Source organism: Amblyraja radiata, chromosome 7 (assembly GCF_010909765.2).
Source record: "Amblyraja radiata isolate CabotCenter1 chromosome 7, sAmbRad1.1.pri, whole genome shotgun sequence".
Classification (NCBI taxonomy): domain Eukaryota; kingdom Metazoa; phylum Chordata; class Chondrichthyes; order Rajiformes; family Rajidae; genus Amblyraja; species Amblyraja radiata.
The window spans coordinates 16,209,787-16,234,530 of record NC_045962.1 but is presented as its reverse complement, the minus strand read 5'-3'; the positions used below and the strand labels follow the sequence as shown (position 1 = coordinate 16,234,530).

At 44.0% G+C, this 24,744-nt stretch overlaps 1 protein-coding gene across 1 annotated transcript in view; it reads left to right on the top strand.

Annotated features, from left to right (window-relative positions):
* mfsd6 (major facilitator superfamily domain containing 6) overlaps nt 1-24,744 on the top strand; it is a 61,697-nt gene that overhangs the window by 7,361 nt on the left and 29,592 nt on the right. The window contains exon 2 of the mRNA XM_033023761.1: nt 13,807-15,356. Coding sequence (XP_032879652.1) covers nt 13,843-15,356 — 1,514 coding nt within the window. The 5' untranslated portion in view covers nt 13,807-13,842. The remainder of the gene's footprint in view (nt 1-13,806; nt 15,357-24,744) is intronic.

Genomic DNA, 24,744 nt, shown 5'->3' with positions numbered 1-24,744 from the left:
GAAAGAGAATAAAACAAATAGTTTCTATTGTGTATATTTGGTTTTTATTTGACCTGTTCATTTTATTTATTTTCCCAGATTTCCAAATATCACAGATTTATATCACGTTGCCTGATCCAATGATTTGATTATGTTTACCAGGCACCATACCATGTCACAGCCATTTAACATGATGTATTCATGGCGCAGCAAATTAAATGTGAAGGCAAACTATACTGTAACCCATAGAACCCGTAAAACCAGTTTGAGTAATGTCTGCTCCATAACAAAATAAATCATTTCTATCATACAGGATCCCACTACCAGACATATCCTCCCATCTCCACTCCTTTCTGCTTTCTGCAGAGACCGTTGCCTTCAAAGCACCCTGGTCAACTCGTCCCTTCCCACCCAAACCACTCCTTCCCCAAGTACTTTTCCCTGCAACCGCAGGAGATGCAACACCTGCCCGTTTACCTCCCCCCTCGACTCCATCCAAGGACCCAATCAGTTTTTCCAGGTGAGACAGAGGTTCACTTGCACCTCCTCCAACATCATCTACTGTATCCGCTGTTCCAGGTGTCAGCTTCTCTACATCGGTGAAACCAAGCGCAGGCTTGGTGATCGTTTCGCTGAACACCTCCGCTCAGTCCATCTTAACCTACCAGATCTCCCAGTGGCTCAGCACTTCAACTCCCCTCCCATTCCCAATCTGACCTTCCAGCACAAAGTGGAGGAACAGCACCTCATATTTCGCTTGGGTAGTTTACACCCCAGCGGTATGAACATTGACATCTCTAACTTCAGATATCCCCTGCTTTCCCTCTCTATTCCTTCCCAGTTCCCCCACTAGTCTTACTGTCTCTGACTATGTTTTATTTTTGTCCCACCCACTCCCGACATCAAAAACCCAATGTTTCCAAGTTTGCAGGTGGTTGTGAAAAATTAGAGGCCTTTTGGTTATGCATGTGTATACAATACAAGGATGTTGCCAGCGCTAGACACTACCCTATTAAATTATTATTTTCCAAGTGTCCTGTTATTGCTTGTTTAGTAATAAATGGCAGCATTTTCCTTATACTGATGCAGGGTGCCCAGTCTATAATTCTCAGTTTTTTCTCTCTACTTTCTTAAAACAAGCAGTTAAACTTGTCATCGGAAAGGCCAAGAAATAAAATGTCCTCTTGAAGCATAGAAAAAATATTGACCAAGTACTGGTGACCCCCAAGTTATAGTCATTTGGTAAATTGAAACTTACCCTTGCAGAATTCACAAATCACTATCCCAAAATGTAAGATATGGGTAAGTGCGGCACAGCTGTCGCCTTTCGGCGCCGTAGACCCGTGTTCGATTCTGACCATGGGTGTACAATGTTAATACGTTCTTCCAGTGATCGCGTGGGTTTTCTCCGAATTATTCCGGTTTCCTCCCACAATCCAAAGACCGTGCAAGTTTGTAGGTTATTTGGCTTCTGTAAATTGTCCCTGGTCTATGGAATAGGACTGCAGGTGATCACTGGTTGGCGTGGACTCAGTGGGTCGAAGGACCTGTTCCCGCACTGTATCTCTGAAACTAAAACCTAAAACCAAATGAAATTTGCTCTCACAAAATTTACCTGGAAAACAAGTAAATAAACACAAAATGGATTTTATTTTTAATCGCTCTTCGTGACTCACATGCAGGTGCAGTGTTGTGTTAAGGAAATTCACGATTGGCACCGTTTTCTGGGAACATAACTCCATGATGCAGGGATCACCTGCAGCATTTAAAGGAATAGCAGTGAAAAATTGTGTTGTAGACTAGAGGCAACCATACAGGAGGTCATAATCAGAATTTTTCTTATTTCATATTAATGATCTGGACAAAACTCTATAGGTCAGAATTAGGATTCTTCATATATCATAATAATCTTGATTTGTGTGTATAGGATACAACTTCCAAATTTATAGTTGACACAAAACGTGAAGGTTCAATTAACTTTTAAACGGAATGCAATAGGCAAGGAGAGTTTTGGTAAAAAGAATAAGAAGCTGCCACAACTCTAAATGTAATGCAGTTGCTGTAACGCTGAAAAGCTCAACATCAGTTTCTATCGGGAAAGAGATCAGACAAGAATCTGCAGCTTTTAATGTTCCCTCTGTTTTTCTTTCCACGGTTAATGTCTAACCTGCTGGGTGTTTTCAACATTTTTTGTTTAGTGACATAATTCTAAATTGGAGTATATGAGCATAGTTTACTGAAAGTGGCTGCGGGCCATGTTGAGAAAGCGATTAAAAATGGAAACAGGATCATGAACTTTATAAATAGAGACATTGAATGAAAAGTCAAGGAAGTCATGATGAACCTTTATGAAACATTAGATCAGTCACAACTGGAGTATTTGCGTGCAGCTTTTGCTACCATACTTTGGGAAACATGTAAAGACTTAAGAGAGGACACTGATGAGATGTGCCGACATGATTTCAGCGACAAGGAAATTTAGGTAGAATGAAGAAGATCAAGTTTTTTTTAATTATTTGACCAGATTATGCGAAGATCTAATACATGTAATTAAAATCAAGATGAGTATAGGCAAAATAGATTGAAGAAACACTACGTATTGGCAGTGGGACTGCAAACTAAGGGCAAAGTAGGTTGCCAACTGTCCCGTATTAGCCGGGACTTCCCGTATATTGGGCTAAATTGGTTTGTCCCATACAGGACTGCCCTTGTCCTGTATTTGATTGCTACTACTTGGGTCGAAGGGACTGTCGCGCCGCGTCCAGCCCCACCTCACCCGTCCCGACGTAGTGCAGCCCAAGGAGTGCAGCAGCAGCAGCGCCTCTCAGCAGCGTCGGTCGGCAACCCGGCCGGCTGTCGAACTTCGGACCTTCGCTTACTGCCGACACCGCCACCCCTTCTTCTCATGGCCGATCATCGGTTCGTGAGTCGAATGGGGTGCTGGACTTTGCGTGCGATGTCACGCGGGCCAAAACCCATCAGCTGGCCCGCCGGCTGGGCCTCGTGTGCAGCCCAGCACCTGGGCCAACTCATCATTCACCCAGCCACGGCCAAGTTGGTCAACGAATTGCCGTCGGGAATTTGTCCCTTATTTTGACCTTTTGTCCCTTATTTGGGAGTGAGAAAGTTGGCAACCCTGGGACTGTGAAGATGATTAGCAAAGTCACAAAGAATGACATGGGGGGAAATGATTTTTCTGACACAGTGAGTGGTTAGGTTTTGGAATGGATTGTCAGGAGTAGTAATGGAACCAGATTTCAATTGTAACATTCAAAAGGAGCTGGACTAGCATCTGAAAGGAATCAATTTGCAGGGCAGCAGTGAGTGGGTAGGCGAGTGGAACTGATTGAATTGCTTATACATTGAGTCAGTACAGAGTCTGTGATTCTGTGGTGTGTCACATATTTCACCATTCCGCGTTACCTGAGCAAATAGTTTAGTTCATTGTCACGTGTGCAGAGGTACAGCGATAAGCTTTTGTTGCATGCTATCCAGTCAGCAGGAAGACAATACATGATTATAATCGAGCCATTTTACAGTGTATAGATCATCATCATCATCATCGGCGGTCACTCGAAGCGAGTATGACTGTCCTCTCCTCTCCTCTCCATAGGGTTGTCTACTTGTGGGTCTGCAGATGTCTGTAGAGGCCGATCCGCGATCCACACACCTTGGTGCAATGTGGGCAGTGGAGTCTGGCGGTGGTTGGTAGTCTTCGAGCCCCCTTCTCTCTCTCCTTACGGTGCTGTCGCATTGACTCTGCGACACGGCGTTGTTCCATTTTGTGAAGTGCAGCTCCTTCCTGCATGGATTTCCTCCAGGAGCGCCTGTCCAGTGCAATGTGCTCCCAGCTGGTCGATGTGATGTGGAATTTCTTCAAACTGTTCTTGATGTCGTCCTTGAAGCGTTTCTTTGGCCTGCCGGGGACTCGCCGACCTTCCTTCAATTCAGAGTACAAGGTTTGTTTAGGGAGACGTGTGTTGGACATGCGGAAGACATGGCCAGTCCATCGAAGTTGGTGCCGTATTGGCTTCCAGCATTTTCCTTATACTAATGCAGGGTGCCCAGTCTATAATGCCCAGTCAATCATGTTGGCTTCCTCCAAATCGCTGATGTTGGTGCGTTTGTCCTCCCATGCTGATCCTCAGAATCTTTCATAAGGATCTTTAATGGTATTGTTCCAGGGCTCTCAGGTGCCTGCTGTAGGTGGTCCATGACTCAGCTCCATACAACAGGGTGGAGAGGACAATGGCTCTGTAGACCAGCAGTTTTGTTTGAGCCTTTAGGTCTCGGAGTCTATAGATACATGATAAGGGAATAACGTTTAGTGCAAGTTAAAGTCCCTGGAATCATGTTGGTTCATCTCATAAAGGTAAAGCCAGCAAAGTTCGATCGAGGATAGTCCGAGGGTCAACAAGGAGGTAGAAAGTTCAGCACGGCTGAACTAAATAATATTTCTGTCCATTTTGCAAGGAAATCTTTCACTCAAAGCTACAGGTGATTTATAAGTGGAGATAGGATCAAATAGATTTCTTCCACATTTTGTGATTTAAATCAAAGGTAAACACAAAATGCTGGAGTAACCAACAGGACAGGCAGCATCTCTGGAGGGAAGGAATGGGTGACGTTTCGGGTCGAGACCTTCTTCAGACTGAAGTTACTCCAGCATTTTGTGTCTACCTTCAAGGTGTTCTTAAGTTCCACTGTCGTACCATCATCATTAAGAATTGACAAGACTGAAATACCTCTCTCATAAATCAAGTTGACCTCCATAGAGCTTCGACAACGTCTCAGTGGAAATACCATTTTTTGATTATGACATTTATAGTATTTTTCTATTTCCAAATTAGGGCAAAAAGGAGTACAGTATAATCAGTATTTTTGGAAATCTAAGTTCCAGGAATTTAGGTGCATACTTGACAACGTTATTTTGCCAGACAGTTATATTCTTGATTTCATTTATAACGAAGAACCCTTAATAACTGGCTTAAGAATAATAAAGGGAGAACACTTAATAACTGAAAGTTTAGAGAAACAGCATGGAAACAGGTCCTTCAGCCCACCGAGTCCACACTGACAATCGATTATGCATTCACAATAGTTCTATGTTATCCAGCTTTTGCAACCACTCCCTACACACTAGAGGTAATTTACAGGGACCAATTAGCTTATAAACCCACATGTTTTGGGACATGGGAGGAAGACAGAGGACCCTCAGGGCAACCCATGTGGTCATAGAAACATAGCAGCGTAGGTTCACCAGGTTAATTCCCGGGATGGCGGGACTGACATATGATGAAAGAATGGGTCGACTTGGCTTGTATTCACTGGAATTTAGGATGAGAGGGAATCTTATAGAAACATGTAAAATTCTTAAAGGATTGGACAGGCTAGATCCAGGAAAAATGTTCCCGATGTTGGGGGAGTCCAGAACCAGGGGTCACATTTTAAGAATAAAGGGTAGGCCATTTAGGACTGAGCTGAGGAAAAACTTCTTCAACCAGAGAGTTGTGAATCGGTGGAATTCTCTGCCACAGAAAGCTAATTCACTGGATGTTTTCAACAGAGAGTTAGATTTAACTCTTGGGGCTAAAGGAATCAAGGGATATGGGGAGAAAACAGGAACGGGGTACTGATTTTGGATGATCAGCCATGATCATATTGAATGGCTGGCTCAAAGGTCCGAATGACCTACGCTTGCACCTATTTTCTATGTTTCCATGTTTCTAGAAGAACGTTCTAGAAGTGGACTGGGCTCTCCATTCATGATGTCACTGTAAAAGAACTGCCTGATGTCATTCAAGGGTGTGGTGCATTCCACACCTTGTTAAGCTTTTCCTTAGTCTGTGTGTCAGGTTTACAATCGTTAAAGCAAACAAGACCTCCTATTTAGAAATTAGCAGGTGTCTTTTTTTTTCTTTGTTTAAATGAGGATTATGTGGGAAGAAGGTGCCAACATTGTTATGCTTTTTAAACTGCTCCAGTTTTTTTTTTTAACTCTTAAATCTTAATCTTAATGACATTGACTGGAATAGACTCAATTTTCCTGAAAAAGGTATTCTCAGTTTTTTTTTAATCCATTGCAAGTCTGTGGTGACGTATTCCTTTTTTGTTTAGAAGCAGGTTTTATTTCTGTCAAGTACATAAAACTTTGTAACCAAGGGTCAGCCAAAGCAGAGAGACGCCTCTCGTGCTTTGCGATGACTTTGATGTTTTACTGGTTAAAGTACCTATGCAGCATACGTCTTTCCTACATAGCATGTGAAGAGAAAGCGAGCGGCTGGTAATGCAGGAAGTGATCATGAACAAACAAGTTTGATATGAACTGACAGTAACAGCCACAGTGAGGTCATGATTTATGTAAATATATGTGCTCCTGTTTCTTGGCCTACCAAAACACTTTAAATTCAATGATCACTGTACACCACTGCCGTCATTTTAGAAGATAAGTACTTATTTGGTAGAAGACTTTTATTTCAATTCTATTTCATTTGCAATAGCATTGTTTAATCCACTTAAGGTTGGTCTGTTCTCTTGCTTTCCCAGATATAATGACATTACAAATAGGATTGCATGTCAAAAAGCCTATTCAATATGAAATGCTGCAATTATGTGAAATACATCCGTTTAAAAACATTTTTTTTAATTATTAAGTTGTGACATTTTGAAAAAGCATATTTATCTGTTTGGGACCTTAGCAATTATCAGCAAATCTATTGTTAAAGGCAGTATATGAGGAGGAAGTGATGCGGCAGTAGGGAATACAAAGCTGCACTGAAGTCGATTTGCACTTCAGACATGTATACGTTGCATTAAATGAAGCTAGATGAGGTAGGACTGAACAATTCTCCTGTGTGCTGTATCCTCATTTTTAGTAAGTCAATAGATGGCAGATATCCAGAGACATTTACCAACTACTAATGTTTCCATTAATCATTTTTTAAATAGTTTAAAATGTATTAATAAATTAAAAACACATTGAAAGTTTTCTTTTTAAGAAAGGCCATTTTGCCTTCTAGGAAATATGAGATCTCCAGGCCAAATGTGGAGATATTTGCTGGGTTCCAATTCCGTATTGCGTATGACCAGCACTGGATTGGGGGAAATGGACTTTCCATTGTAATGTGACAAGTCCAACTGCTGTTGAACCTCGTGAAGTTCAGCAGTGGACCAGGGTGGCAGAGAGAGTCATCCAGTGATAGTGTGGGAACTTGCCCTGCAGCCCAACTTGCCCACATCAGCCAACATGTCCCAGCAACATTAGTCCCACCTGCCTGTGTTTGGTCCATATCCCTCAAAACATGTCCCATCCATGTACCTGTCTAACTGCTTCTTAAATGTTAGGATAGTCCCTGCCACAACTACCTCCTCTGGCAGCTTGTTCCAAGCAGCTACCACCCTTTGTATGACAAAGGTACCACTCAGATTCCTATTAAATCTTCCCCCTTCACCTTAAACCTATGTCCTCTGGTCCTCGATTAACTACTCTGCGCAAAAGACTCTGTGCATCTACCCGATCCCTTCCTCTCATGATCTTATACACCTCTATAAGATCGCCCCTCATCCTCGTGTGCTCCAAGGATGTACCGGCATCTGTCAGTCAACATGCCCCAGCTCTACAGTGGGTCCCTCATAAGTCCAGGACTTACTTGTGGGGAAGTAGGTTGACCTTCCTCAGTTCCCTGCGGAAACACCAGCCATAACCAACATGATTGGACCCAATGTAGACACAAAATGCTGGAGTAACTCAGCGGGTGAGGCAGCATCTCTGGAGAGAAGGAATGGCGACGTTTCGGGTCGAGACCCTTCTTCAGGCTGATGTCAGGGGAGGGGGCGGGACAGAGATAGAATGTAGGCGGAGACAGTAAGACTAGTGGGAGAAATGGGAAGCGGGAGGGGACGGAGAGAGAAAGCAAGGGCTATCTGAAGTTAGAGAAGTCAATGTTCATACTGCTGGGGTATAAACTACCCTATTAGACCCAATGTGCGCTTGTGGTTAGATGCAGGTGTAGGGGCGAAGTGAACCCGCTGGGCAACATTCCTGATGTTGTCACAGGTGCCGGAGTGCGGGAGTATTACGCAGTATTGGTCGATAGGTTATGGAGTTTGGAAGATGTTTTCACAAATCGCGACCACAACAGTGATGGCGTTAAAAGTTAGACACTGAAGAAGGGTCACCCATTCCTTCTACCCAGAGATGCTGCCTGTCCCGCTGAGTTACTCCAGCATTTTGTGTCTCTCTTCGGTATAAACCAGCATCTGCACAGTTCCTTCCGACGCATTAAATATTTTATGCCTTGAAACCCAGATCCTCAGAATTTGACTGACAACTATCTGTTCCACTGCCTTGGTAGTGGTTCCCTCGCATGCATGACATTTCCTGCACCTCGATTTCCAGTGCCATGTTACTGAACACTGAGACACCTTACTGTCATTCTTCACTGCCTTTTGGGTCATCCTTCGTTGCGGAATATAATAATAATAATAATAATAAATTTTATTTAATGGGCGCCTTTCAGACATCTCAAGGACACCTTACATAGATAATCGGTATAAAAACATATAATCGGAATAAAATAAGTAATAAAGACATCACAGAGATACAAATTAAAAACATAATTCAATCCAAAAACAGAAAATCAAAAACACAATGTGAAGAGAGAGCAGCGGCAGCCAAAGCGCGCCAGCGTCCACTCTCTCTTCACGGCAGCCATCTTGGACACAGACTTACAGGATTACAATTAGACAAAAAAATCATCCCCCCACAGTGGATAGCACTGTGGGGGAAGGCACAATAGACATAGAATGCTGGGGTAACTCAGCAGGACAGGCAGCATCTCTGGAAAGAAGGAATGGGTGATTGCTGAACGAGACCCTTTTTCACTGGGGATTGCTGTCAACACTTACGCAGCTTCATTCGCTTGTTTTCAGGACACTTTGGCATTAGCTGCTCTTGCATAAATTTCAGAAATAAAGATTGTGAGCTAAAAGCTGATTACGACCCGGCAGCCATGTTTGAGGGCAGAATATTACCCCAATGAAATGTTATTATTCATTCATTGTATCTCCCTTATAGTTGTGCATGACTGTTTCCCTGCCATTATTTAATTGTCCAAAGATATGCAGATTCTGCAGCAACATGGGCATCTATTTTGGAATAGGATTGTTGGGGCTTAGATTTGTTGCTCTGGTCTGCAACACACTGGTACTCTTGTTCCCATTGTTCTGTTAACTGTAGGATCGCAACATTCTTTGCTCAGTGTATCTAGGGCAGGCCAGAGCAATAGCCTGTGTAGATTTTACATTCACATTTGCCACAAAACTCTTTCTCTCATCTCTCATCATGTGTGCTATGACTCAGCGAGGAGAAAAAGGCTTGTATATAGAGACAGGAATTTGGACAAAAAGATATCGGTGTTTAATGTCAAATGCTCAACATATTATTGGTTTGTCATTCTTGATTAACAGTTCAGCACTCACAGGAAATTTATTTAGCACAGAGGAAATGTATCAAAATAACTGGCAAGATAGTGTTGTCTGTGTACGTGCTACACATTTTATTGGAAATGGGGTCAGATTCTTGAGAAAGTTACGCTGTAAATAGCTCAGCCCTGCTCAAAGAGAAACTCTGACCATGACATAGCATGAATGGTCATCTTTTAATACTTTCCTTTAAGATATGTTAACTTTTATTAATTGTGTTCATTCTCTGCTGGATTAAACATTGAGTTTGATTGTGCTGGGAATTAAATATTCTTGCACATTGGAGCCATGGAACATTATCGCATTCTCCGAGAGAGAATAGAACCCATCGTGAATCAGAGAGTGGGACCCCTCAAGCATCAACGTGGTCAACTCTGTGTGGAGCCACGGGTAATGGGCAAGGCCCAAAATGAGTATTTCTTCTCGTTTTTTACCGTGGAAAAAGACAAGGACTGGGGATCTTGGGGGGCAGTTAAATGGAAGTGTCTTGAGGGCAGTCACTGTTATGGTCCAGGAGTTATTGAAGGTCCTGACGGGTATGAAGGTAAACAAACCTCCCAGAAATGTGGCGCGTGGCGGCAGACGGCTCCCTGGATATGCTGTGGGAGCCGAAGGACGGATGGGCCGTCTAGAACAAAGAGGGACTTGGCGGGGGGGGGGGCGAGAACGAAGAGGGATCCCGGGGGGCCATGTTCGCTGTTGCAAGAGGATAAGACTGTCCTAAGAACTTTAGAATCTTAGTCGGCGCCAGAAACTTGGAGGAACTTTGTGTACTGCCTAGGTAAAGTTTGCTGTATGATGTTACTGGATTCGGCAAAAACAAAGAATTTCACTGTACCTTAGGTACATGTGGCAATGAGGAATCATTGAGTCATCATTAGACACGGGAGAGGTGCCAGAAGACTGGGGATTAGCAAATGTTGTGCCTCTATTTAAGAAGGGCTGTAGGTAAAAGCCTGGGAACTACAGGCCAGTGAGCCTAACGTCTGTGTTGGAAAGTTACTAGAGAGTATTCTGAGGGATAATATATACACGTATTTAGGTGGACAAGACTGATTAGTCTGCATGATTTTGTTTGTGAGAGATCATGTGTCACAAATCTGATTGAGTTTTCTGAAGATGTGACTGGAAAGGTCGATGAGGGCAGAGCTTGTAGACCTATATATGGATTTCAGTAAGGCATTTGTTAAGGTTCTGCATGGTAGGCTACTCTTGAAGGTTAGATCACATGGGACCCAAGGAGAGATAGCTGACTGGATAGAAAATTAGATTCATGGAAGGAAATAGAGGATGATGGTGGAAGTTTGCTTTGCAGACTGGATGCCTGTGACTAGTGGTGTGCCTCAAGGTTTGGTGCTGGGCCCCATTGCTGTCTGTCATCCACATCAATGATTTGGATGAGAACGTACATGGCATGATTAGCAAATTGGCCGATGACATAAAAGTGGGTGGTATTGTAGTTAGTGAAAATGGTTGTGAAAAATTGCAGCAGGATCTTGATCGATGGGCAGGTGGACTGAGGAATGGTTGATGGAATTTAATACAGAGAAGTACGAGGTGTTGCATTTTGGGCAGTTTAACAAGGGCAGGACCTACAGAGTGAATATCAGGGCTCTTGGGAGTGTTGTAGATCAGAGGGATTTAGGAGTGTGGGAACAGAGTTCCTTGAAAGTGATGTCACAGGTAGATAGGGTGTTCAAAAAGGCCTTTGCCACATTGGTCTTCATCATTCAGAGTATTGAGTATAGCAGTTGGGAGGTCATGTTACAGTTGTCTAAGACATCGGTGAGGCCACATTTAGAGTATTGTGTTCAGTTCTGGTCACCATGCTATAGGAAAGATGTAGTCAAGCTGGAAAGGGTACAGAGAAGATTTATGAGGATGATGCCAGGACTCAAGGGCCTGAGCTATAGGGAGATGTTGAGCAAGCTAGGACTCTATTCCTTGGAGCGCAGGAAGATGAGGGGTGATCTTATAGAGGTGTACATGCATGTACATCTGTAATCACAATTCTTTATCTACTCTTCCATCTTCACTTTCGCCTTCTGGAAGCAAGCACAACTTAGTTATTAATCTTATTACAACAGTGGTTTAATTCAAAGTCGTATCATGCATACCAATCCCTTAAAATAAGGCATGAGAGGAATAGCTCAGGTAAATGCACAGTCTTTTGTCCAGAGTAGGGGAATCGAGAACAAGAAGACATAGTGTGAGGAGGGAAGGATTCTCTATGGAACACATCAAATCTTATCCACTCACATTTTTAACACCACATTTTCCTTGTGTTACTTTTGGTCTTTTACAAATCAACAATTTATTCTTGACTGCTTTTCCAACAAAACAGTTTATTTCAAACTACTCGGTCTCATCCTACCTACCATAGATGCTTTTATATACCTCTATGAGACTTCCCTCACAGTCTCATCTTTCTAAAATTAAACCCAACTGCTCTTGCCAATCCTGATAAATAATGTCGCTCTGTTGATTCTGTTCAATCAATTTGGTCAATGATTCCAAAGCCTCTTAAATGAAACAGCAATTTCATTAATTAAAGTTAACCATATCATGACATAGAAGTGAAGCAATCTCTTATCCTGTACCTTCTACACCTTAACTTCAAGTTCACAATCAAACCTCCCAAACATTCCAGTTCAAATTTTTGAATAGAAACATAGGTGCAGGAGGAGGCCATTCGGCCCTTCGAGCCAGCACCACCATTCAATATGATCATGGCTGATCATCCAGAATCAGTACCCCGTTCCTGTTTTCTCCCCATATCCCTTGATTCCATTAGCCCTAAGAACTATATCTAACTCTCTCTTGAAAACATCCAGTGAATCACTGCCTTCTGTAGCAGAGAATTCCACAGATTCACAACTCTAAGTTTTTCCTTATATTGTCCTAAATGGCCTATCCCTTATTCTTAAACTGTGACCCCTGGCTCTGGGCTCCCCCAACATTGGGAACATTTTTCCTGCATCTAGCCTGTCTAATCCCAAATTTTATATGTTTCTATAAGATCCCCTCCCATCTTTCGAAATTCCAGTGAATATAAGCCCAGTTGATCCATTCTTTCATGTTTGACTGAAACTGGTCAGAATGTGAATTCCAAGCATCTTTTGTTTCCTTTCCAGTTCTCAAACCTGAAAAGCCAATCTCTTTTCCCACAGATGTGGCCTGACCTGCTGAGTATTTCAAGCATTTTCTACTTTTATTTTAGATTTGTGGCATTTGGATTTAAAAAAATGAATTCCTTCATTCTTTGCTAACTTCCATCAAAAGGATGACGTGGAATTGTTAAACCAAATAATATGGCTCTTTAATGTGAATTTCCTGCATAATCTCCCTCAGAAAGTGATGTCTATTTCTGTCACAGTGCCCCTTTAAGTATTAACTTCTGTGACAGAGAGATATCAATAAAAAATTATGCATTTCTTTCCCTGTAGATTTTAATGGCCATTTGAAAAATATCACTTTTATTGTACTTTTTTTCCCCATTTATTTCTGGATGTGTTGAAATTTAATTCGCCCACAATTACTTTTCAGTCTTTACAATGCAGCAGCTCCTAAGTACTATTGTTTATGGAGACACCTTCTTGCCTGGCACACTTCTGCAAGTCTACTGATGCTTTGTGTCCCTTGTTGCTCAGACAAGTGATCTCTCTGTAATCAGGAAAGTTTCCTTCTCTGAAAATAATCTTGTCCTGCACTCACTCCTTATTTAAAACAAATCCAACATTTTTAATGTGCATATCACTCTCCCTGTGTGTGTGTGTGTGTGTCTCTCTCTCTCTCTCTTTCTCTTCCAGTTCCTCTCTCCCCCCTCTCCTTCCCCCCCCTCTCCTTCCCGCCCCTCTCCTTCCCGCCCCCTCTCCTTCCCCCCCCCCCTCTCCTCCCCCCCCCCTCTCCTCCCCCCCTCTCCTCCCCCCCTCTCCTCCCCCCCTCTCCCCCCCCCTCTCCTCCCCCCCCCTCCTCCCCCCCCTCTCCTCCCCCCCCTCTCCTCCCCCCCTCTCCTCCCCCCCCCCCCTCTCCTCCCCCCCCCCCTCTCCTCCTCCAGCATTTTGTGTCTTGGTAAGAATGATATCCCCCTTTGACAACAGATAAGGCTGTCTACATCTAAAATTATATAACATAGAAAATAAAAATGAAAAAAACACCAGGCAAGGCCTACATTGTGTCAATTCAATACTTAATGAGCCGCCTATGTCATTTATTCTATTCTGTTTAGTTGCATCATTATGAGAACAAAACAGGTTTTCCTTAAATCTAATAGTAGAAAAGTTAAGTGAAATTTAGGACTGTTTTTATGCAAGCATATTCTCAATATTTTCTTCTTCCTTGTAGGCCAGTGTGGGAAGCTGAGCACCACACCCATTTACAATGACGAGTGAAGACAAAGTTGCCATCCTTTCTGACGATGAAGAGGAACAGAAGAGGAAATATATTCTTGCCGAGCCTTTCAACACACTATCGGCTGAAGCAAGGAATGAATCATCTCTTACTCCTGCCCACTTAGCAACAGAGACAACAGAAGCAGATGAACCAGATTGGTTGGAGAAGCATTGTGTAAAAATTAGTAATGAGCTTCTTGTTTCCAAAGTGTTCTACTTCTTCTTTTATTCTGGCTATGGATCATTAATCCCATTGTTGCCAGTATATTACAAACAGCTTGGCATGCTGGCCAGCCAAAATGGACTCCTGGTGGGAATACGGTATTTTATAGAATTCTGCAGTGCGCCTTTCTGGGGAGTAATTGCGGATCGATTTAGGAAAGGGAAGATTGTCCTTCTCTTTTCAGTTACGTGTTGGATTGTATTTAACCTTGGAATTGGTTTTGTGAAACCTGCCACAATGAAATGCGAATCGAGAAAGCCAGTGCTGACCACAGTGGCTCCAAATACAACGATTCCCTTGGTATTATCCACGGCTATACCTACAAACCAGTCCATTCAAAACAACTCCAACAAGAGAGATATTTCAGCAAATCAGCCTTTCAAATATTTGGGGAACCTCGGTTTTTCTTCCCCCTCGTTCAATGCAAACCCTGCCCAGATCTTGCAGGAAAGATCTGTTTCAGATACTGACAATTTGACAGCAACAGCCAATCCAAACGGCACGTTACACACTACAGTAGCCAGTAGCACATCTGCCACAACAGTGAAGGCAGACAAGCAGCTCACTTATGACTTGAGAGAAGTTGAAAATATATTCCTGCTCATTTTGTTGGTTGTTATCATAGGAGAGTTCTTCAGTGCCCCGGCAGTCACTATTGTGGACACGGTTACCCTACAATATCTTGGCAAACACAGAGACCGCTATGGGTTGCAGCGGATGTGGGGTTCCCTGGGATGGGGCATTACCATGCTGGCAGTAGGCATCTCAATTGATCACACTCACATTGACGTTTTCATACAAGGCGAAGGCTGCGAAATCATGGATTACAAGAACTACAGAATAACATTTATTGTTTTTGGCATCTTGATGTCTATAGCGTTGATTGTATCAACCCAATTCAGATTTGATTACAGTCATTTAAAAACTGAAGAGAACCAAGGAGAAGATAGTATTGAAATTCAGCAAGTGGCTCAGAGTTCTTCGCTGGATAATTCTGAAGCTAACAATTGTGCACAACACTCCAAGAAGAAAAGGAAAAAGACATTTGAATTTAAATGGCTGCTGAGAATGATTTGCAGTGTGCAGTATGGCTCTGTGCTATTTGTAGCCTGGTTCATGGGATTTGGTTACGGCTTTGTCTTCACATTCCTCTACTGGCATTTGGAAGACTTGAATGGCACAATAACACTCTTTGGAATCTGCTCAGTCCTCAGCCACATCTCAGAACTGACTGCCTATTTCCTGAGCCACAAGCTGATTGAACTGGTGGGTCACATTAGGTAAGCTGCTACCTTGCCTCCCACTTCCGTGATGTATTTGAGTTTAGTTTATTGTCACGTGTACCGAGGTACAGTGAAAAGCTTTTGTTGTGTGCTCACCACTCAGTCATGTGTCTTAAGGGGTTGGACAGGCTAGATGCAGGAAGATTGCTCCCGATGTTGGGGAAGTCCAGGACAAGGGGTCACAGTTTAAGGATAAAGGGGAAATCCTTTAAAACCGAGATGAGAAGAACTTTTTTCACACAGAGAGTGGTGAATCTCTGGAACTCCCTGCCACAGAGGGTAGTCGAGGCCAGTTCATTGGCTATATTTAAGAGGGAGTTAGATGTGGCTCTTGTGGCTAAGGGGATCAGAGGGTATGGAGAGAAGGCAGGTACGGGATACTGAGTTGGATGATCAGCCATGATCATATTGAATGGCGGTGCAGGCTCGAAGGGCCGAATGGCCTACTCCTGCACCTAATTTCTATGTTTCTATGTTTCGATGTGGCGCATGCTTCATGTTATAATGGTATTGCGAAGGAGGCTACAATTTGCCGTATGTTTATAGATCATAATTTTGCATTACACAAAAAGAATGCCAGAGAAAAGTAAGTCCCAGGTAATCACAAAATGCAGGAGTAGCTCAGCGGGTCAGGCAGCATCTCGCTGAAGGCAGGCAGAAGGCGTGGGTGACATTTCGGGTCGAGACCCTTCTTCAGACTGATGTCAAAGGAGGGGGTGGGGCAAAGAAAGAAAGTAGTCCGAGACAGTAAGACTGGTGGGAGAACTGGGAAGGGAGAGGGGATGGAGGGAGGGAATGCAAGGGCTATCTGAAGTTAGAGAAGTCAATGTTCATACCGCTGGGGTGTAAACTACCCAAGCGAAATATGAGGAGGTGTTCCTCCAATTTGCGCTGGGCCTCACTCTGACAATGGAGGAGGCCCAGGACAGAAAGGTCAGATTGGGAATGGGAGGGGGACTTGAAGCGCTGAGCAACTGGGAGATCAGGTAGGTTAAGGCGGACTGAGCGGAGGTGTTCAGCGAAACGATCATCGAGCCTGCACTTGGGTCTCGCCGATGTAGAGAAGTTGACACCTGGAACAGCGGATACAGTAGATTGAGGTTGGAGGAGGTGCAAGTGAACCTCTGCCTCACCTGGAAAGACTGTTTAGATCCTGAGATGGAGTCGAGGGGGGAGGTAAAGGGACAGGTGTTGCTTCTCCTGCGGTTGCAGGGAAACGTACCTGGGGAGGGGGGGATTTAGGTGTGAAAGGACAAGTTGACCAGGGAGTTTTGGAGGAACGGTCTCCGCTGAAAGCAGAAAGGGGTGGAGATGGGAAGATGTGGCCAGTAGTGGGATCCCGTTGGAGGTGGCGAAAAGTCCCAGGATAGACTTTTGGGGCTGAGAACTCTGGTATTCCCCAAGGGAGCATGGCTTTTCAAACTAAATGCATAAACTATCTAAACTCTCATAAAGGAACTATTGGAGAAATCATTTGTTTATTCCGGTCTAAAAACTTGAGAATCTGATTTATAATTTGATTTTCCTTTAAGTTAGATAAAACATATGTTAGAATGTAGGGCATAGAACCTGTCTGAGTTTTAACGTTCTTTTAGATCGTTCTAATCCCATTTTCCTGGAAGCTTCAGCGTTTTCTAGGGCAATCATAATTCAAGGTATAAATCTGAAAGAGGAACTCACCCACTTCAAAACTACATCCTTCTAAATTTGCTGAAAGCTGTTGAGCAACCTGATATCAGGCAGTGAGCAGATAACTTTATCTATTTGGAGGAGAGTATGAGCCCCCATTTTGTATTTCTGGTTACAGCCTTTATTGTACTGGTTGTGTTCCAGAAGGAAGAGAAGAGTTTCCTCCCTATCCACTCGCTACAACACAACCTTCATCCCTCCACTATAGTCTGAGATACATACTTCCTGTACCTACCCCTGCAGTGGGACACCCTCAACCACCCTCTTTGCCCCTGACAATTGGGTGGTAATCTGACACAAGCTTTCTCCTTTCCCCACAGTCAAACTCTGAGCTGACTCCATCTGTCCCATTCCTGATCTTACACTTCTGTTAAAATAAACTATGTCTCCCCTCTGCCACAGTCAGAACTAGCAACTATCAGAAGACCTGCAGAAAAAGACAATGTATATTCATCCTATTTGTGCTCCTCATGATTTTGCACATCTCAAAGTCTTAAGCTACAAGGAATGAAGTCCCAGCCTGCCCAACCTTGCCCTATCTATGCCGCCTTAAGTAAAGGCATAACATTAGCCACCCACCAATCTTCCAATGTATAACCTGGGGCTAATGAAAATGCACATATTTCAGCCAGGCTCCTGTAATGCATTCTCTATCTTCCCACCGTGTTCTTTGGATATGCATGATTAGACCTCAGAGATTTATCCACCTTCATACGTTTTAGGACATCCAGCATCTCCTATACAGTAAAGTGCACTATCCCAAGATATCCCCATTAACTTCCCATGTTCCCTCATCTTCGTGGCTTTCTCCACGGTAAAAACAAGCGAAGTATACATTGAAGACATCTTTCTTGTTTATCTCGAGTTAGATGATCTGGGTTGATATTTTCCTAATCCAAAAAGGACATATCTTAATGTTAAAAGCATGAGAACAATTATTTTTAAAACTTGAGATCTTGTTGACTGCATTTGCTGTTAATCTCAAAATTGACTTGCTTAATATCATTCCATTTTTTTGTTAAAAAAATTGTCACAAAATACTCATTAACTGAGAAAAGAAATTAAGTACTGAAAATCCAGAAGGTAGTGTACTTAGCACAACTTTTATTTCTTGCCAAACTGCCAAATGATCTATCAGATAGGCTTGATAATGAGTCCATGAACAGGTCAGGTGGTCTTTGATCTAAACCATCATATGTGCTCCTTCAGAATACCTGGATCAGAAGAAGCTTCCCTGATCCTTCAGATCCTTTCCATGTTATGGGAAAGATATTGTCAAGCTCAGTGGCGGATTGGCCAGGGTGTCAGCTTGCCCGATGGCAAGTGGGCCCCTGATGAAGTGGGCCCCCTATATCAAGTGGAGCCCCTGATGAAGTGGGCCCCTTTTGTCTCCTGGCAACCAATATTTTTAGACCCAGTCCGCTACTGCTCAAGCTTGAAAGGGTTCCGACAAGATTAACGAGGATGTTGCCAGGACTAGAGGGTCTGAGCTTTAGGGAGAGGTTGAGTAGGCTGGGTCTCTATTCCTTGGAGCACAGGAGGATGAGGAATTATCTTACAGTGGTGTATAAGATCATGAGAGGAATAAATCGGGTGGATGCACAGAATCTCTTGCCCAGAGTAGGGGAATCGAGGACCTGAGGACATAGGTTCAAGGTGAAGGGGAAAAGATTTAATAGGAATCTGAGGGGTAACGTTTCCACACAAAGGGTGGTGGGTGTATGGAACAAGCTGCCAGAGGAGGTAGTTGAGGCTGGGACTATCCCAATGTTTAAAAAACAGTTAGACAGGTACATGGATAGAACAAGTTTGGAGGGATATGGACCAAGCGCAGGCTGGTGGGACTAGTGGAGCTGGGACATGTTGGCCGGTGTGGGCAAGTTGGGCAGAAGGGCCTGTTGTCACACTGTATCACACTATGACTCTAATACCTGGATCAAAAGTGCCTTCCCTGATCCAAATGATACCTTTTCTACAACACCAGTCAGTACATGTTTGTGAGAACCAGCAGAGATCAGCATTTCAGGTAACAGAGTCAAAATGATACTTTCTAATGGGGCTGCCAATTAAACTGAAGGCTATGAGCCCTTCAAGGAGCTTTGCTTGGAGTCCAAGGTGGGCATTATTTGCTCCTTCCAACACACCAGACACCTTTTTTATGTGTGTGCCGGATGCTATGTGGATATTGGCCAAGGCTGCAGGAGATCCTGAATGGCAGGAGTCCTCCCCGGGCCACATGTTCTCAGACACAAAGGACCATGTTTGTTTGCGATGTAGACCGCATGACATTATGCAAACTCAAGTGCAGTGTTCAGCGCTTTACAAGAACATTGTCCAACTCCAGCCTGCCCAATTAATGGTGGAACATGCCACAAAACCTGCGATTTTCAGGACTGTACCTTAAGTCATAAGGTCGTAAGTGATAGGAGTAGAATTAGGCCATTCAGCCCATCAAGTCTACACCGCCATTCAATCATGGCTGATCTATCTCTCCATCCCAACACTATTCTCCTGCCTTCTCCCCATAACTGTACTAATCAAAACTCTATCAAGTCAAGTCAAGTTATTGCCACACTGTATCTCTGCCTTAAAAATATCCACTGACTTGGCCTCTACAGCTCTCTGTGGCAAAGAATTCCACAGATTCACCACCCTCTGACTAAAGAAATTCCTCCTAATCTCCTTCCTAAAAGAACGTCCTTTAATTCTGAGGCTATGACCTCTAGTCCTAGATTCTCTCACTAGTGGAAACATCCTGAGTGGAAACATCTTACTGAGTAGGAAGCATAATGGTCTTTTTTTTCATTCTAAATTGTACATGTGAAATAGCACTGATGTATGCTTTCTTTCCAAATGTACCTGTAACTGATCCTTGGCAAGTAATCCAATTATTCCTACCCTTCCACCCACCCCCTCTCACACTCTGTACTATAGCTCAGCAAATATTTGCTAATCTAGTAATGTTAAAACTCCCTTTTCAAATATACTGTTTAATCTGATTTATCATCCGTTCATTAGTTATTCCATAGCAAAACATTTCATTGTACTGTGGAGTACACTTGACAATAAAGGACTATTAAACTATTGAACAATTCAGTTTTAAAAAGTAATTTTCCCATTTTACCCATCTTCTTTCATCAATCACCTTAAAATGTGCTACCCATCCTTCTTGCGCTGTAGTTTCTCCTTTTCATCTATCAAAACCTGAGTTATTCTGATTATCGCCATCAAGTCACCTCTCGCATTTCCAGTGAAGGGTCTTGCCCCAAAATGTCACCCATTCCTCCTCTCCAGAGATGCCGCCTGTCCCGCTGAGTTACTCCAGTTTTTTGTGTCGATCTTTGGTTTAAACCAGCATCTGCAGTTCATTCCTACACATCCAGTCGTTTCGCATTGTTAACATCCCTCATCTACGACTCCCATTTTAATAACTCTTTGCTGCATCTATGCTAAATCCTTCTGATGCTTCATGAATGTGGGACAGTGGCGCAGCTGGTGGAACGGCTGCCTCACAATGATGAGACTGGGCTTTGATCCTGACCTCAATGCTGTCAGTGTGGTTAGTTTAGTTTATTGCCACGTGTACAGGGATGTCTCGTGTCTAGTTTATTATTGTTACGAGCTGCAGTGAAAAGTCTTTTTTGTCATGTGCTAGAATGAAAAGACTATACATGATTAAGTACAATCAAGATATTGGATAAGGGAATAATGTTTAGTGCAAGATAAAATCCGGTAAAGTCTGATTAAAGATAATTAGAAGGTCTCCAATGAGGTAGATGAGAGGCCAGGGCCGTACTCTAATTGGTGAACAGATGGTTCAGTTGCCAGATAATAGCTGGGGAGAAACTATCCCTGAATCTGGAGGTGTGCGTGTTCACATTTCTGTGCCTATTGCCCGATGGGAGGGGGGAGAAGAGGGAGTGACTGGGGTGAGACCCGTCCTTGATTATGCCGGGGGCCTTACCAAGGCAGCCTGAAGTGTAGATGGAGTCAACAGAAGGTTGATTTACATGTGATGGTTCAGACTATGTCCACAACTCTCTGCTATTTCTTGTGGACAGAGCTGTTCCTGAATCAAGCTATGATGCATCCCGATAAAATGCTTTCTCCAGAGGTTGGTGAGAGGTCTTGGGGGCGTGACAAATTTCCTACGCTTTCTAAGGAAGTCGAGGTGCTGGCGTGCTTTCAATATGGCTGGTCCACGACAAGTTGCTAGTTCCCCCTGTGACCTTGTGGGTTTCCTCCAGGTACTCTGCCTTCCTCCCGCATCCCAAAGACGTGCGGACTTGTCGTTTAATTGCCGGCTATAGTTTGCCCCGAGTGTGGGGCAAGTGGGTGTGAAGGTGGGGTAACATTAGAACTAGTGTGAACTGCTGATCGATGGTCGGCGTGGATTCAGCAGGCCCAAAGGCCTGTTTACACAGTGTATCTCTAAGTACTAAGTAAGTGTGTTACACAGAGCTAAAGATAATGCACCTAATGCATCTGATGAATAAAGTTGAGCAAATAATCTTTGTGCTTTGCATCTCTGTGAAGACACTTGTCTTCCCACATAAGAATGTATCTACATCTACCCCTTTTTCTCTTGCTCTTTATTCCTGTAACCTTTAAAATTGTATCACTTGTTTTCTGATGACTCTTCTCGTACTCCCTTGGAAAATGTTTTGCTTCACACTTCAGAGCATTTCATCAGCCTCATATCTGTATGCAGATTGCTGTTTTGCTGGGAAAGCAAATAGGATGGATCTTTGCTATCCTTTGTTGATGGGAAACAACATCCAGCTACCAGCAGTGGTGGTACAACAATGCACCCAAGGTCATACTATATGGCACAAATAGTTCATAAATGTACACGCACACAATATGTACCAGTGTCTGCACATTTCAAGAATGTGCCTTCCTGATGCCTGTTAGAATCCTTATTGTTCGCTACGCTCCTAACCTTTGTGTCATCTGTGAATGTTGGTGGATGAAATCTATGTGTTGGAAACTATTGTTCACATTTGACTTTAGTGGCGACACAAGAGACTGCAGACACTGAAATGCAGAGCAAAAAAACAAACTACTCTGTGGAGGGAAATGGACCGATGACTTTTTGGGTTGGCACCCTTCTTCAAGACTGGAGTAGAGGGGAGATAGATGGTAGAAAGAGGTGAGGGGAAGGGGTGGGCAAGAGGTCGTTGAATCCAGGTGAGAAGGGTTGGGATGGCAAATGAGTCGGGTGGGGGAGAGAAGGGGGGAGCTGGAAAGATACAGTGGAGTTGATCGGTGGAGAAAACAAAGGGTTGTAGATGTTGGTGAGAAAGAAGTGTGAGGAGTGAAATGTCAACCCAGTGGGTGGGATGGTGGGAGGATGGGAATGGGAGTGGAAGTGGTTGGGGGGGAAGGAGGAGAAATGGGGAACCCAGGGGTTGTAAGGGTGGCAGAGGATGGGAACATTTCTGGGTGACGGGGGAATGCAGAGAACGATGCGAACAGGAGAACCTGGGTGGATGAGAAGGAGGGGAAGGATATAACGTGAAATTGGAGAATTCAATGTTAATGTCATTCAACTGTAGGCTACCCAAGTGGAATGCGAGCTGTTAGTCTTCCAGTTTGCGAGTAGTCTTGTATTGATTCCCTGTTTTACTCATCTGTAGCCACATACCTGTCTCCATGTACTTTACCCTGTAACCACATGAAGGGCAACACCTCACCCTACACCTACTCCCTCTCCTCCATTCAGGGATCTCATCAAGCCTTCCAAATTTACATGCATCTCCGCCAACTTTGTCCTTTGTCTATTGCATTTGGTCCTCTCAATGTGGCCTCCTCTACATCAGTGAGATCAAATGTCGACTAGGCAGCAACTTTGCCAAACACATGCTTTGTCTGGCAGAGTAGGCTGGGGTTACTGGTTGCAAGCCACCATTTCCTTCGCATTCCCATACTGCTTGCCTGCCTCCAGGCACTCCTCGTCTCTACGCTCTCTCCCTCCATCTAATCTGCCCTCGGTCACCTCCACTGCTAGAGTGAAGCCTCTCACAAACTGGAGGAACAGCACCTCGTATTCCTCGTGGATAGCCTACGACCCAACAGCAGGAACATTGAATTCACAAATTCAGGTAAACATCCTCCCCCTTCTCCCACCTTCTGGAGTACACATGCCTTCTCACGCACAGTCTTTTTCACTCCTCCTCTTTCAGCTCATCAACCATCTATATCCTCTCCAAATCCTCTTTCCTAATCCCCCATTCCCCATGTTCCAATCTACCCACCATTCATCCCTCTGGTTCTACATGTTACCTTCCTTTCCTGGCAGATTCTGCCATCTGCAGCCTTTTCTCATCCCCACATGGCCTCCACCCTTAACAACCATCTCCATCCTTCTCTCCCGCACCTGACTCATTGCTAGTTTTTACCTGGATCCACCGATCATTTGTCACTCCTTGGCCCTCGCTCTCCCCTCCCCTTACCAGCGAGCTCCCCTTTGCTCCAGTTTTAAAGAAAGGCCCTGACTCAAATGTTGACGGACACGCTGTTCCCCCAGCGATTTGTCTTCTGCTTGACATTGACGGTACACATTGAACAGAGAAACAAATTAAAATAATTCACACTTATGTTGGGAAATTGTGTTTTCTACCGTTCCCCCTCAGATAGTGCGAGCACATTCAGGTCTCTAGAAAAATGTGCTAGCAGGTGTAGTGTTTTGCGCACACACGGGATGGTGCTGTGAATGGGGCCAAGCGGCAGTTATCTGCAGAGACGGCAAGTGCTGTATCTTGAGCCAAACACAAAATGCTGGAGTAACTCAGCGGGTCAAGCAGCAATTCTGGACGTGGATAGGAGGGGTTTCGGGTCATCCTCTTCCAGATCCAAATCCGAACTTCAGTTTAGTTTGGTTTAGAAATACAACATTGGAAATAAGCCCTTCAGCCCATCAAGTCCATGCCGACCAGTGATCCCCGTACACTAGCACTTCTTCTTCTTGGGTATGGCGTGCACAGCCTAAAGTTGTAAGACAACTTGTTCTGTTTCATGGTAGACAGAAATGCTGGAGAAACTCAGCCGGTGAGGCAGCATCTATGGAGCGAAGGAAATAGGCAATGTTTCGGGTCGAAACCCTTCTTCAGACTGGAGTTACTGGTTGCAAGCCACCAGTTCCTTCTTAAACATTGTTCTGTTTGATCTTCTGTTTGTGCACCCCATGTTGATTGCATTCGTCGAAACAGGGTGGACCACGTGAAGGTTGCAATCTCCCACTCCACACGATCACTATCCAACACACAACGGACAATTTACAATCTTTTACAATTAACCTACAAACCCCTATGTCTTTGGAGTGTGGGAGGAAACCAGAGCACCCGGAGAAAACCCACGCAGGTCACGGGGGTACAAACTCCCAACAGGCGGGACCCGTAGTCAGGATTGAACCTGGGTCTCTGGCGCTGTAAGGCAGCAACTCTACCGCTGCGCTACCATGCCGCCCAGTCGAAATGTCGCCTATAGATGTCCAGAGATGCTGTCTGATCTGTCGAGATACTCCAGTGTTTGGTGTTTTGCTCAGGATTCCAGCATCTGCAGTTCCTTGTGTCTTTGCACTGTTGACTGCTGGGAAGCATGTTAGCGATGAAAAGGACTCTCTGTCAGTACAAATACAGCAGCAGGAAAGCCTGTCTGGATGTGCAAGAAGACATGGGGAAGGGGAGAGACCCAG